General features: G+C 48.6%; 1 protein-coding gene across 1 annotated transcript in view; it reads left to right on the top strand.

The window, feature by feature from the left end:
* The window catches only part of INPP5D (inositol polyphosphate-5-phosphatase D), a 177,235-nt gene that overhangs the window by 8,596 nt on the left and 152,522 nt on the right, over nucleotides 1–16,117 (top strand). The window contains exon 2 of the mRNA XM_007943766.1: nucleotides 12,061–12,124. Coding sequence (XP_007941957.1) covers nucleotides 12,061–12,124 — 64 coding nt within the window. The remainder of the gene's footprint in view (nucleotides 1–12,060; nucleotides 12,125–16,117) is intronic.

Below are 16,117 nucleotides of genomic sequence, written 5' to 3'. Positions count from 1 at the left end.
CACGGGTGGAACAAGGGCCTTTGATATTAACGATATTAATAGGCACCAGGACCCAAACCGTTCGGGATTGATTGCTTGTTGCAGACAACACTGTGGGGTGTTGGCTCGGAAAGCCAGTGGAGTCCTGGATCGAGGTCCTCACTCCCAACCCCAACGTCCTGTCTGGAGAGGACAAGCTGAGCCGGCGAGCTCAGTGCAGACATAGACCTTCTCATAAAGAGTGCAGCCTTCTGTCCAGAACCTTAACAGTGGTGTGAAGTGTAGAAAGGGTGCCAACTGTACAGAAGGAAGCCAATCAGCCACCGAGAGACCGAGGAGCACGCACTCAATGTGTTGGGGTATCTTTTCATTCTGTCTCTGTGGGCATGTATTGTGCATTCATATACATACATGGAGTCCCTTGCTGCAAACAGTTATGTGTTCAGCTACTAACCACAAGGTTGGTGGTTTGGATCCACCCAGTAGCACCTCAGAGAAAAGGCCTGGCAATCTGCTTCCGAAAGATGGCAGCCATTGAAAGCCCCACAAAGCACAGCCCTGCTCTGACACACAGGGCCACCAGGAGCTGGAAAGGACTCAGTAGCAGCTGGTTTGATAGCCACGTGGTAAAACACATAGACCAAACATTCTGCCATTTCCACAACATTGAAGGGCACAATTCAGTGGCATCAATTACAGTTCATGATGTGCATCCATCGCTACTATCTGTTTCCATAAGCGTTTCATCACCCCAAACAGAAACTCAGGATCCCTTAAGCAATGCCTCACCAGCCCTGTCACCTTCCCCAAACCCCTGCCTGGTAACCAGGAGGAAAGAAACACTGCTGTCTTTGCATTTGGCAGTTCTAGGTATTCTTTGGCAGTTCTAGTATTTCAGATAAGGGGATCCTACAGGATTTGCCTGTGGGTGCCTGCCTTCTCTCACTCAGCATAAAGCTACCAAGTTCATCCACTCTGTAGAGTGTATCAGAACTTCACTTCTCTTTATAGCTGAATACTGCTTAGGTATATTATTCATATAGGTTCGTGTGTGTGTGTGTGTACCACATTTTGCTTGGCCCTCCCTCAGCTGATGGACTCTAGGTGTGCCCCCCTGCTGTGGGCTGTTGTGAGCAGTGCTGCAGTGAGCCCTGGTGTACAAGCATCAGTGAGGGTCCCTGCTGTCCATCCTTCTGGATTCATACCTAGGGGTGAGTGGCTGAGCTATATGCCAACTACATTCACCTGTTTGAGGAGTCGCCAAACTGTCCTCCGTGATATCTCACTTCAGTCTGTGATTTTTAGCAGCATTACTGTTTCCCCATTTAATCACAATGCCTGCCCCCCCCCAAAAAAAAGTCGTGTTGGGTGGGCGTGCACAATTCCATCAGCACTCAGGACACAGCCCTTCTAGTGTCAGACACGCATGCATGGTCTGTGTTGTTCTCGTGGATATGACGGTGACGGGAATCTTTGTACAGCAAAGTGTATTCCCACTTCTGATTAGGGATTCCCAGGGCTGGAATTCCTGTGTCAACAAAGAAGAGGGATATTTCCAAGGACCTTGATACAGAATGACAAATTGTTTTCCAGAAATTTTGTTTCAATGTGTGCTCCTGGGAGCAGTAGAAGGGGAATTCCCACCTCATTTCAATCTCCTTATCATAATATTTTCATTAAAAAATGCAGAGCTGCAAGGTGGGCTGCGGTTGATAATGATTTCGATCTGTGTTTCCTTGATTGTAGTCGTGTTGCACATGCTTGATAGGACTTATCAACCTTCAAATGAGCTCTGGTGGTATAGTGGTAAGGCATTTGGCTGTTAACCAAAAGGTCAGTGGTTCAAACCCACCAGCTGCTCCACAGGAGAAAAAGGCAACCTGTTTTCATAAAGACCAACAGCCTTGGAAGCCCGGTGGGGGTTGCAATGAGTCAGAAACAACTGCGTGGCAGTGGCTATCAACCTTCATCATTCCTCTTCGGTGAATAGTTCATTCAATTCCCTTTACCCCTAATTCTATTGAATTATTTCTCTTATTAGTTTGCTTGAATTCTTTGTATCATACTTGTAAATACGTTCATTATTTGTGGTTTGCCTTTAGAAGTTACTTTTTTTTTTTAACGTTCCTCCCAAAAAAACCCCAAACCTGTTTGTTTGATAGCAACAGCTATCAGGTCAATTAGATTCTGATCATAGTGACCCCATAGGACAGAGTAGAACTGCCCCCAGGGTTCCCAAGGCTGCAATCTCTATGGAAACAGACTGCTTCATCTTTTCCCCATGGAGTGGCTAGTGGGCTTAACCACTAACCTTTTTGTTCGCAGCCCAGCACTTAACCACTGCGTCAACGTTGCTTTTTTGAAGTTCCGAAGCGGTAGATCTTGTAGTGAAATCTGTCAGTGTTGTTCCTTTGAGAGTCTCTTTTGCTGTACAACATTGAGAGGCACTCTGCAGGCGGAAGTTCACTTCTGCCTGTTGGTGTGGGAGGCGGGACGTTAGAACACCGCCTTTGAGCTAACACAGGACTCACGGAACTACACACTTGTGTTCTGAAATCCCACTGGGTTCCGCATCTGAAAACCAGGATAAGAACACCTGTTTGATATTTGCTGTTGGATGGACTGAACAACTAATGTCTATCAAGGACTGACCACAGATTCGGTGAAAACAAATAGCTTTTTTATGGACTGATATAAAGCAAAAACAAAAACAACAACACTGGACACTTTAATCTCCCTGGGTTAATTGAATGAGTGGTGTAAAATAAAGATTCCTGTGTATTTTTCTCAAGGAGCCTTTTTTCCCACAACCCTTCACTGGCTCATTGGTCCCTTCTCGCCTTATGGTGCCTCTTTTTAGCCCAATGCTAAGTCTTTTTTAGCCCAATGCTAAGTCTTCCATGCCTCTCTCTTGCCTGGTCCCCCTACTCCACGACTGCCTGCTTTTCTCACACCAAAGTCATGCACACCAATTGCCCTGCTGCTCATTGCCAAGTCAGTTCCAGCTCATAGTGAGCCCGTGTCCAACAGAACAGAACACTGCCTGGTCCTGCACCAGCCGTACAACTGCTGCCGTGTTTGAGCCCATGGTTGCCATCAGTTCCTATAAAACCGAAGAACCAAAAACTCATTATGATCATTTTATGTAACACTTTGTCTTAGGATTTCCATATTGACTCTTCGCAAGTATTCTTCCAGGTGAATCAGATAATTTTGGCAAGGTGAAAAAGGGTACTCGTGGGATTTTGATTGGCATTGCATTCAATTCATAATACAACTTGCAGAAATCTGACATTTTAATAATAGCCAGTCTTCTCAACAATAAATACTGGTTGTCTCTATTTTAAATGTCATCATTTTCTTCATATACATCCTACCTATTTATTGGTTGAGTTATTCAGATTTCTTAACTTACTGCATTGGTCGCTATAGTGGGGGATGGTAAGAAAAGGAAACATTGAGGGAGAAGCCTTGTTAGAGTCAAACGCGGTGCAGCCCCGGGAAGGACTCAATAGAGCACACAGCTAAAAAGTTAGTTGCTGTTGTTTGTCCTATCAGAGAAGGATTCGTCTTTTCCTAGTTTTATAAAGAGTTTTGAAGGATGATTTAATTTTATCGAACCATTTGTCTAGTGTCGGGGATGCTATGGTCTCTGAAATCTTACCGAGATCCCAAACCAGACCTTCCCTCCAAAATGTCTTCCGTTTTTTGTGGTGATTCCCCTAGAGACAGTGGGAGCTCCTTTGAGGAACCCTGGTGGAGCAATTGGCAAAGCGCTCAGCAGCTCACTGAAGGGTCGGTGGTTCAAATTCACCCGGCCATTTGCAGGAGGAAGACGACAACAGAGCCCCTTGGTGTCCTTAGGAAAATGGTGTCACTTCTTTTGAGCAGCCACCGGGATGGGTGAGAGGACCCCTGATCTGAAGTGCAGCTCAGGGTAGGGAAGCGATGATGAGGCGGCACGTGGTACATGGCCCCTCCCAGGGGTCCCATGCCCAGGTCTTTGCTTCACGTAACTGTTGGATCAAGAACAAGCCACTGCCCCACCCCCACCCCGGTGCTGAGACAGGGTGCTCAGAGTTCCTGGGCTGCAGAAATGGCAGGGACCTCGTGCTGGACTCCCAATAACACTTTCATCTGCCTCACCTCTTCCTCTTACCTCCTGGCCCATGGGGCCTTCTCCTCCTGCTTTCTCTTTTCTGGAGGGAACCCCAAGTTAGCTCTTCAAAAAAACTCCAAAAAAACCAAACTCACTGCCATCGAGGTGATTCCGACCCCCATAGGGTTTCCAAGGTTGTAAATCTTCATGGAAGCCGGCTGCCTCATCTTTCTTCCATGGAGCAACTGATGGGTGTAAACCACTAATCTTTTGGTTAGCAGTCAAATGCCTTAACCACTGCACCACCAGAGTTCCTGTTAGCTTTCTTATTGAGTGCCTGTGACATACCAGGCTCTACGCAAGGTGAGAAGAGCTCTGGAATGCAGTGGCTAAGGCATTCAGCTGCTAACCAAAAGAGCGGTGGTTCAAACCCACCAGCTGCCCAGTGGGAGAAAGATGAGGCAATCTGCTCCCATAAAGATTTACAGCCTTGGAAAGGCTGTAGGGCTGTTCCACTCTGTTCTAAAGGTTGGGATGAGTGTCAATCCACTCAGCAGCAGTGGTTTGGGTTGATACGAGGTGCCGCACGTGCATTGGTGTTCTTCATTGCTGTTGGGTGCGTTCAGACTCATGGCAACCCTGTGTGTGTTCAGTAGAACTGTGCCCCATTGGGTTTTCAAGGCTGTGACCTTGGGGAAGTGGACTGCTAGACCTGTCTTCAAAGCCACCCCTGGCTGGGTTTGAGCCACCAACCTCTCAGCTAATAGTTGAGTGCTTAACCATGTGTGCCATCAGGGACCCCTTCATGGCCTCTTCGCATTTTTCAACCTCACTCATCTCTCTGGTGGGGCTTCTTCAAGGTTTTGAGTGGAGGATGACCATCCTTGGCTCCTAGTGCTGACCTAAGTTTTCTCTTATTTCTGTGTTGGTCCCAATGCTCTTTCCATTGTAGGCTTTCCAGCCCGTTCCTCCGCCGCCCCATCTTGTGCAGCAGTCTACAACACTGACCCAAGAAAAACCCACACAAGCAGCATCGGAAATTAGAGAGGTTCTAGAACCAGAGTTACAAAGGGAGGCCTTGAACCGACGGGTGGAATGAAGCAGAAACGCTGTGCAGTGAGGGTCTTCCTTTGAGGGTCTGGTTTCGCTCGCTCCTTCTGGTGCTCACAGTAGACTGCTGCTCAGCATGGCGTGCTTATCTAGGGGTGACGGTCACATGGAATCGGGAATATTTGTTGAAAGTTTGAATAAAACACCACACGTCTCTTCTACTCCCAGTCACTTGTCCTCTTGTTGTTGTCAGGTGCCACCGAGTCAGTTCTGACTCACAGCCACCTGACATACAACAGAACAAAACACCGTCTGGACCTTCCCTATCTTCACAGTCCTTACTATGTTGGAGGCCACTGTTGGAGCCGCTATGCCAGTCTATCTTGTTGAATGTGCTCTTCCTTTTTTTTTTTTTCTTTCCACTGACCCTCCACTTTACCAAGCATAATATCCATCTTCAGGGACCGGTCCCTCCTGATAACATGTCCACAGTACGTGAGACAAAGTTTCGCCATTCTGGCTTCTAAGGAGCGTTCTGGTTGTACTTCTTCCGAGACAGATGTGTTCATTCTTCTGGCAGTCCATGGTAGAACTTCCTGTTCCATGTTAGGGTGACTGGAAAGGCCCCTCTCAGGGCAAGCACCCCTTCCTTCTTTTCCTCCTTACTCAGCACAGGCTGGGTTAGTGGCAGCAGCTGTCCTGTGTCCCGTGGGAAAGCCCCTCTAAGCCCCTTTCTTCTGGGGTTGGGAGAGATCTCCATGGATAGCAGAGTTAAGTCTGGTCCAGTGGGATCCCACTCTGGACCCTCCAGCGGGAATATTCTCAACACAATCACCCTCAACCAGAACCCAGTCACTGAATAAGTACAGTGGAAAGCCAGCGTTGTTGTAAGTCACCATAAGAGCGGGCGAAGGCTGACTGTGGCACACTGTCCCCACAGAGCAAGGAGCACACTGCTGGGGTTGTGTTCAGCACTGTGGCTTCCAAACACCATTTGGCTTTCGGATCTCTTCTTTAAACAACATTATACATATGAGGTTGTATATTTAAGTATGTGTGTGCATATGTTGTGTATGTATGTGTATGCATATGCATGTGTATATGTAGAGCTTATGTATACACATATACACATGTGTGTGCATTACATACATATGCATATGAACATGCATGTGTGTTGTGCGTGAGCATGTACACAGTAAAACATGTGAAAGGTGGAAACCGTATTAAATGGAAAGTTGTCAGAGAAGGAAAATTCAAACATTTTCCACTAAAACAAGTGACAGGAAAGTGCTAAGACTGCACCCATCAAAGGTGGAAAATTTGCGAAACCCAGAAAAACAAGGTAGCCATCAAGTTCCAACAGGTCTCACTGTACATGTGTCACATATACATGTGTATGCGCATGGATCTAGATGTATGTGTGTGTGTACATGTATGACCTGGGTGAAGTGCAGCTGTGGTGGGTGAGTTTGGAACTCGGCCCTCCCATCAGGGTGTTGGCATGGCCGGGATGGCGATGCTGTCCACTGATTCTGGCCGGGGTGCCAGTGTCCGGTCCCAAGCATTGGAGAGGTGGAGACGTTAACATCAAAACACCGGACTTTGGAGGAAGACTTTCTAAGCCTCTCTTCCTACTGTACTAGCTTTTGGGTTCTGATCTGGTCTAGTCACGTGGACATTTATTTTCTTGGCTTACATGTTTCTGGGACATGTTAGAAACAGCCCAGCAGCTGTCTCCGCGTGTTGATTAACGGGAGGACTTTCCTGATGGTTGTCTCCATCTTGCCTTGTGACTGTTCTTTTTGTCTCCAACCTTCCCTTGTGGCCTGCTGGGGCCTCCCACGGATTCCCTGCCCTCAGCCAAACAGAGCCCTTCTCACCCTCTCCTCATTTGCATATCTACAACAGGAAGTGTCACAAGAGCTCTGCATTGAAAGATAAAGGCAGAGCTGGGTCAGGCTGGCACCGGCTTTTGCCTGCACAGGGGGCTGAGGTGGTGCGTGGCTTCCCTGTTCCATGGTTGTCTCTGGAGGGGAGGTGGCACTGGTGGTGGTTGGTAGGTGTTAGATAACTTTGACTATCCTGTTGCCATGCAGTTGATTCTGACTCGTAGGGAAACCCTGTAGGACAGAGTAGATCTGTCCCATAGGGTTTCCAAGGCTGTAAATCTTTCACAGAAGCAGACTGCCTCATCTTTCCTCCAAGGAGTGGCTGAAGCATTTGAACTGCCAACCTTTGGGCTACCAACCTAGTTCTTTAGCCACTGTTCATAGCCACTCCATAGGACAGAGCAGAAAACCACCGGCCTGGAGATTAATCCTTGCCCTCTGGCAAGTAAGCCAATGATGGTGTCACTTCAGGCTCTGGGAACAGGCCAGGGAGTGGGAAGATAGGGAACAAAAGGCATAGGAGAAAGGAAGGAAAGGACTTCGCTGTGAGCAAGGAGCGGGAGTGCCATTACCCAGGAAAGGGCCCACCGTTGTACTTGAACCTTCATTGAGTCAAAGGCATAAACTAAACGATGGATACATTTGACCACATCAAGTTGTAAAACTTCTACATAGCTTAAAAGAAAATCAATAAAAATAAAATAGCTACAAAAGATTACAGCATGTATCAGACATTCTTACTAATAAATATAAAAAGATGAATGACCAAAAAAACAGCAGTCAAAAGACATGAAAGGAGCTCACAGGAAAAGAAACACAAATGGCTAAAAACTACCTAGAAGAAAATGCTCAACCTTCTTCATAAAGAAAGACGAATTACAGCAAACTATCCTTCTTCCTTCACCTAGAAGATTCATGAAGATTGAGAAGTGTGATAACACTCAGTTGGCAGGGTGTGTGGGGAAACAGACATTGTCATATCCGGTTAGAAGGTGTGGCACAGCCTGGCTCGTAGGTTCTATGAAAATGTCAAATGCCCATGACCTTCAGCCCAATGGGCCTCCTCATGGCCCATCAGCAATCACTAACAGACGTCAATGCGTAAGGTCCAGTGGGCACCAGGCATGGCTGTGGGTGCTTTTTCTACGTTAAATCATGTCATCCATGCCCCAACAGGTAGGCCTTGGTTTATTATGATCCACCTTTTATTAATGAGGAAATTAGAACTACGAATTCACCCATGTACGCAAAAATGTTCCCTGCAGCATTATTTATAATAACAAAGACCTGAATCACCACTTGCCATCATCAGAAGTCTGATCGAATAAATTATTGTCCAGCCACATGGGGGAACATAATTTGAATGGTAATAAACCATCTCTGCTGGTGCCCTCATGGTTAAGCCTGCAGCTGTTAACCAAAATATCAGTGGCTCGAACCCACTAGCCTCTCCAAGAGGAAGGGTGTGGCAGTCTGCTCCCATAAAGGTTACAGCCTTGGGAAGCCTAAGGGGGCAGTTCTGCTCTGTCCTATAGGACCTCTGTAGGGTTTCACTCGACTATGAGTCAGAATTGATTTGACAGCAACAAGTTTGGCTCTTTGGTGATTGCTTGATTTGGGGAGACCTCTAAGATTTTTTTATTGGTGAAAAAAGCAAATTCCAGAACATTGTATATAGTCTGATACTATCTGTATTTTTAAAGATATACATGTATAAGTGTGTGTGCAAACTTAAAAGTTCTAGAACAATTGACAAAAAAGAATGTTAAGTCTATGAAATGGGACACCTGGGAGGGGAAAGAGATATTGACTTTTCATTTCATATCATCCTGAATTTTTAAAAACTAGTGTATAATTTTAAAAATCTAGTTAATAAACCCATTGCTATTGAGTCAATTCTGAAACACAGAGACTCTACAGGCCAGAGTAGAACTGCCCCGTAGGGTTTCCAAGCTGTCATCTTTACAGAAGCAGACTGCCTCATCTTCCTCCCGTGGAGCAGCTGGTGGTTTTGAAGCACTGACCTTGTGGTTGGCCGCTGCGTACTTTAACCTCTGCTCCACCAGGGCTCCTCCAATCTCGTTCATAGCATATGGTAACGTTTAGTGAAGTGCCCGGCACGAGGGAAGAGCTCAGAAGTGGAACTTCTCCACTGAAGCATCATCTTGATCTCACACACCCTTACATCTACTGAGCTGGACTGTGGCCCCTGCCTTAGGGGGTTCAGCTGGACGGCAGGCCTTCACGGTTCCTGGGGACCTCACGCAGAGGGAATAAGGGGAGATCACGGTGGCTCAGGGGCAGGGATGACTCAGTGCAGAATTCTCACCTTCCTTATTCCTGGCCACCACATCACATGTGCAGTCCCCACCCGTTGGCCAGTGGGCGCATGTGTGTTGCTGTGAAGCTGAGCAATTTACAGTGGAGCTTCCAGACTAGGAGAGACTGGGCAGAAAGGCCTGGCAATCTGCTCCTGGAAATCAGCCAATGAGAGCCCTGCATCACAACGGTTTGACCCTTTGTGCACAAAGTCACTGTGAGTCGGAGCCAACTCAGTAGCCACTAACAGCAATCTGGTTAAGAGAACAAACAGCCTGTAAGACTGTTGTTAGGTGCTATCAAGTCGGTTCCGACTCAGATCAGCCCCACGTACAGCAGAACAAACACTGCCTCACAATTATTGCTATGCCCAAGCCCCTTCTTGCAGCCACTGTGGCAACCCATCCCACTGAGGGCTTTCCTCTGTTCCACTGACCCTCTACCGAGCATGAACTCCTTCTCCAGGGCGTGGTCCCTCCTGACAGTGTGGCCAAAGTAAGAGTTGGAGGCCTTCATCCTCACTTCTAAGGAAATTTCTGGCTATGCTTCTTCCAAGATGGGTTTGTTCACTCTTCTGGCAGTCCAGGCTGTGCTTGGTATTCTTTGCCAACACCATAATTCAGATACATCAATTCTTCCTTGGTCTTCTTTATTCATTATCCAGCTTGCACATTCGTATGGGGTGATTGAAAATACCATGGCTTGGGGCAGGTGTATCTTTGCTCTTTAACACTTTAAAGAGGCCTTGCAGCAAATTTGCCCTTTGTGGTACGTTGTTTTATTTCTCGACTATTGTTTCCATGGGCGTTGATTATGGATCCTAGTAAAATGAAATCCTAGTGCGCTGACAACTTCAATCTTTTCTCCATCTTTCATGCTGCTGCTTATTGGCCCAGTTGTGAGGATTTTTGTTTTCTTTATATTGAGGTGTAATCTATTCTGAAGGTTGCAGTCTTTGATCTTCATCAGTAGGTGTTTCAGGTCAGCTTCACATTCAGCAAGATAGTTATCTTCTAAGACCCAAACTAGGAGCGCTGGTGGCATAGTGCCTAAGGCACTTGACTGCTAACCAGAAGGCTGGTGGTTCAAACCCATCAGCCACTCCTCGGAAGGAAGATGGGGCAATCTACTTCCGTATTATACTGCCTCGGAAACCCAAGGAGGGGTCGCTATGAGTCGGGCCTGACTCGACGGCACACAACAAGACAAGACAAGAAGACTCAAACTAAGCGTTTCTCCGAACTCTTGCTGTCCTGCCAGGCTTGACAGTCAAGCAGGTGGACTTCCAGGACTGCAGCCGCCCCTGCCAGGCTCCCGGTGGGCTGGGTGACCGCCCACCAATGTGTCCCTCTTCTGAGGTGCTCAGATATGACAAAAGCCCTTCCTCTCAGAGGTTTTATGAAAATGGAAAGTCACACCTCACCTTAAATGCATCCTGTTAAAAAGAAAAAAGCCAGTCTGAAAAAGCTACATCCTGAATGATTCCAACTATAAGACATCCTGGAAAAGGCCACAGTGAAAAATCAGGGGCCTCCAAGGGGACAAAGGGAGGTTGGAAGGATGAACAGGTGGGGTGGAGGGCGTTTTCAGGGCAGTGACACTATTCTGCCTGACTGTAGTGGGGACAGATGACATCATGCATTTGTCAGAACCCACAGATCTGCACAACAGGAATAGTGAACCCTAATGTAAACGGTGGACTTGAGTTCATAATAATGCATCTATATTGGTTCATCAGTTGTAACAAATGCACCACGTAAATGTGAGATGTTACCGGGGAAACGGTTGCCGGGGGACCGGGGGGGGTGGAAATGAATGACAACTCTCTGAGCTTTCTGCACCCTTTTTCTGTAAACCTAAAACCTCAAACTACTCTGAAAAAATTATGTGTAAATAGATATACATACATACATGTATAAACGTATGTATATATATGTATGTCTATATGTGCATGTGTGTGCAGCTATATACACATATGAATACACACCTATATGTATGTATAGGTATATATGTGTATGTATGTATGTATGTATATATATGAAGTAGCTCCTCCTCCTCTCACTGGGGACCCCTGACCCAGATGAAGGAGTAGAAGAGCTGTGACTCCTAGCACTTCCTTGTTAGAAGCAAATCCAGGACTCATTCTTCAGTTGCCGCGGGAATCTGGTTGGGTTGTGGCCAACCTTCAGGAGAGCGAACCCATGGGGCAAAGTCTCCAAGGAAGCAGGGCACGGGGGCAGGGGAAGCTCGGCGGGGGGGACATGCCCCACCAATGCCGAGCGCCCCCTCTGTGGTGGCCCAATACCCATCCAGCACGACCCACGCTGCTCGGCCCTCCCAGAGTCTTGTTTCCTCTTAAAAGCCCCTCCTGCTCCTGGTCTTTGGGCCAGCACAGCTGGGGCTGGAGGAAGCCCTCCCAGATGGTGGATGCCTTTAGAGCAGGTGGACTAGCTGCCAAGCCCAGGGATGGATCACGTGGCCCTGTGCAGATGGCCTCTTCCTGAAGCCCCTTGAACGCTGACCAGTGCAGGTCACGAGACAAGCGACGCCTTTGTCCAGGACTGATTGACATCAGAGATAATCTCCAGCTCAGATGAGGGTCAGCTCCAAGACGCAGAAACTTCCTGCCCAGCTTCCTCTAGCTATGTCAGTAATTGTCTTTTCTGTTAGGAGAAAAACATATTTCACTGAGGAGGTGCTAACGAAGTCTTTGATTTATTTCAGGTATCGGAACTGCGTTTACACTTACAGGATTCTGCCCAATGAAGACGATAAGTTCACTGTTCAGGTGAGTCACTTATAGACACAGAAACCTGGGCCTGGCTTGGACCTCTGTTGGCAAAGAAAGTGAAAAAGAGGAAGAAGAGAAGAGCAAACATCCTGTAGGCAGCCTAGACAGGAAGGCCTGGGTGAGCCTATCTTTCGCCCAGAAGTCCATGGGGTGAGGGATGGCTTAGCAGCTAAACCGCCGTCCTCCGGCATGAGCCTGCTCTCTGATGGAGCAGGAAGAACAAGGGTCTTTGTGTCGGTGGGTGTGGAAGGGGCATGATGGCAAAGACAGATGGGCTTTTGGCCAACGATTGTCTGCATTGCTCGCAAATGGGTGAGAGCAGGCGGTCAAGGAGGGAAGGGAGGGGAGGAGAACTCGTGGAACACAGAATATTCTGACGACTAGAAGACTGCCCAACGGATAGAACGACCCCAAAAAGCAAAACCAAACCTGCCACCGCTGAGCTGATTCCGATGACTCGTGGCGCCTCTGCGTGTTACAGACCAGAAGTGTTCCCTAGCGCTCTCTCGGCTGTCGTCTCTATGGAGGCAGGTCACTAGGCCTTTCTGCTGCACTGTTGCTGATTGGGTTCACCCAGCAGCCTTTAGGTTAGTAAGGAGCTCTGGTGGCACAGTGCCTAAGGCATTTGACTGCTAACCAGAAGGTTGGCAGTTCAAAACCAGCCAACCAGCACAAACCAGTTGGTCCACCCAGGGCCATTTAGGATGGGCCAGTGTCTTTCCATTTGTAGAACTCAGTTCCATCTAAGGCTCAAGGTGGCATCTACTTCTGCAAACTGGCAACTGAGCTTTAAAATAAAACCGAGCTGGAGAAGACCACCTGAGCACTGTCTGTGTGACAAACGCCCAGGGCTTTGTTTGACCACAGTGTGTGACAACCTGGTGATGTGGCGCCTATTTATTTGGCTGCATGATGAGAACGCAGGGGTGCGGAGAACCAAGAAGGTGTGTTCCTGGCAGGGGGGTCCCGCCCAGTCCTCACGGGACACGGTGAGGCACAGCAACAAACAGGACAGAGGGATGGACAAGGATGTGGAAACCATGTCAGGGAGAAGCAATGACAGGCTCCGGGGCCTTCCTTGAAAAGAAAGTGCAGGTATGGTGGGGAGTAAAGCTATGACCCACAGAACAAACAAATGAACTCACTGCCTTCAAGCCCATTTCCACTCATGGACACCCACGTGTCACAGAGTAGAACTGTCCATAGGGTTTTCTTGGCCGTAATCTTCACAGGACCAGATTGCCAAACCTTTCTCCTTAGGCACAGCTGAGTGGGTTAGAACTACCAACCTTTAGGCTAGCAGTCAACTGCGAACCACTTGTGCCACCACGGACATTCAGGGCATGATCATCGGCTTTTAAACTTGAAGGGAATGATTTGTTCTGCCTGGGTCCAGAGAGCATTCTGAACCTGCAGTCAAGGGCAGGACCACAGGCAGGTCCCTGGGGCACAAATCACCAAAAATGCATCAAGAGAGAGAAGCTGTGTTTAGCAGAGATAAGACTGTTTATGAAGATGAAAGGAATCACTTCAAGGAACCACTTGGGATGGGCAGTGAGACCCCCAGGGAGCATGCTTAAACCAAGCCAGATGGTCGAGAACCCACCCTCTCAGCAGGCTGGGAATGTTCACTGCAGGGTGCCAGTGGGAGACGCAAGTTTGGGCTCCAGTGGAATTGCTCTGCCTAGTAGAGCCAATGACAGGCTTAAGCGTAGTGAGGGTTGTGAGAATGGTGCAGGACAGGGCAGCGTTTCGTTCCGTTGTACATAGGGTCGCTGTGAGTCGGAATGAACTCAACAGCAACTAACAACAATAGGGGTCAGGCTGAGCATTGCTCTGGCTTCTTCATCTTCGCACCTGTGCATCTGGCACAATACAGAAAGAGCTTCGGTTTGAAGGTTTGAGGCTGGTCTGGGATGCCCACATGTCTCCACCTCAGTAGATGTCATTAGGAGCTGATGTTGGTACACCTACTGTTGGTACACCGTCCTTTCAGGTAAATGACAGCTCCCTGTCATTGCAATGGCTGGCTCCCATCTGGTGGGGATGTGGCAGCTAAGAGGAGGACTGCTCTCGGCAAACAGTTGGCCTCAATGGGCTTAGCAAACCTTCCCAGGTCTAGTACTTAGTGAACTTCACCAGCTGGCTTGGCGGCCTTGATGCATGGTTTGCTCAGAGGAGTCTAAGTTCTCAAGTTAAAACTTGATCAAAGTGTCTGATTTTTTCCCCTGTGGTTTCCTCTGTTCCTTCAAAGGAAAGGAAACTTTAAGTATGACTCTGCCCTAGCTGGGAAGGGCTTCTTGCATACAGTTTGTACCCTGGGCTTGTAAGCATGCAAACTATGTCTCAAGTGTGTCCCCCTCAAAACCTCGTACAGTGGCTGCTGTGGTGTCCTGGGTCTTTGTGAAATGGGGCCCTCCCTCCGGAAGCTTTCGAATCTGGCGTCTCATCTGGCTATGGGGGTTGCCGGGACTCACTTTGGCTAATTCGTGGAAGCAGTGAGAAGCTGTTGTGGGGATGTGGAGATGCCTGCAGCCAGGACAGCAGAGGGGGCTTGAGGACCCTCTGGCCTCTAGCCTCCTGCACCTCAGTTCTTTTCTGCAGGCCTGGCTTCTCCTCTCACCTGTTCACTTCTGTGTCCCCAGCCCCAAGAGGGAACATGATCAGCTCAGCCACTAACAGCTTTCTCCACACGGCCACTGAGAAGCCATGGCTGAGGTAGGACCGGGTTACAGCCCGTTCCCGGGGCAGGTGTCCATCCCTGTGTACTCAGTGACGGGGGCCGAGTCACAGGGACAGAGTATGGTCGCCACCCTCAGCAAGGGCAACGGGCAGGCAGTTTTCCAGAGAGGAGGTGTGGCCCTGGCAGGTGTCCTGGTGGAGGTGTCTGTCGTGTCCTCGGTCCCTCAGTACTGTGAGCACCTTGGAAGCCAACACCAGGTGACTGGGTTGCCGTGGGGCCCTGGCAATCTGTAGAGTTTCCACCTTCGAGGGTATGCCTTCTAGGAAAATACGAAAACCAAAGCAAACCAAACACAAGCCCAAACCAGCTGTCATCGAGCCAGTTCTGACTCCTGGCAACCCCACGTGTGTCAGGGGAGAACTGTGCCCGTGGGGTTTGCAGTGGCTGATGGTTCAGAAGGAGATAGCCAGGCCTTTCTGCCAAGGTGCTTCTGCGTGGACTCAAACCCCCAACCTTTCAGTTAGTACACAGGCATGTTAACCATTTCCACCACCCAGTGACTCCCACAAAAACACACCTTACTAAAACTAACCAGCATAGATATCTACCGAAGAGCCCTGGTGCCACAGTGGTTACAGTGCTCGGCTGCTAAGAAAGTTCAGTGGTTTGGACCCACCAGAGAGCGGCTCCATGGGAGAAAGATGTGGCAGTCTGCTTCTTGTAAAGACTGCAGTCAGAATCAACTCCATGACAATGTGTTTGGTTGTTGTTGTTGTTGTTATTTGCCATCGAGTCGGCCCCGACTCATAGCGACCCCTCTTTGGGTTTCCAAGGCAGTATCACTACGGAAGTAGGAATACCCAACCTTCCTTCTGAGGAGTGGCTGGTGGGTTTGAACCGCCAGCCTTCTGGTTAGCAGTCAAGTGCCTTAGGCACTATGCTAGACTTCTTTAAAACACCAAGCCCACTGCCATCAGTCAGCCCTGACTCCACTGTCCCTACTGGACAGAGGAGAACGGCCTGCAGACCCTTATGGAGTCTTGCCTTCTCTCTCTCCCACGACAGGTAGGTTTGAACTGCTGACCTTTTGACGTCTACTGATTGCAAATGAGAGCACACGGACAGTGGGATGAGGCCAGAGACCCCATCGCTGCTTATTTTAACTCGAGTTCCTCTTTTCACGTGGGGGCCAAGCCTCACCTTCTTTTCTGAGCTCAGCCGCGGTTTCGGAATAACTTAGTCCTTGCACCTGACTGTGAGGCCTCCGGCCTGAAACATTGCCAGCACAGCTTCAAAGCCTTCCTTCC

The sequence above is a fragment of the Orycteropus afer genome, unplaced genomic scaffold (genome assembly GCF_000298275.1).
Source record: "Orycteropus afer afer isolate SDZICR_OR568_19922 unplaced genomic scaffold, OryAfe1.0 scaffold00006, whole genome shotgun sequence".
Taxonomy (NCBI): Eukaryota; Metazoa; Chordata; class Mammalia; order Tubulidentata; family Orycteropodidae; genus Orycteropus; species Orycteropus afer.
This window is presented reverse-complemented; position numbering and strand designations above follow the sequence as displayed.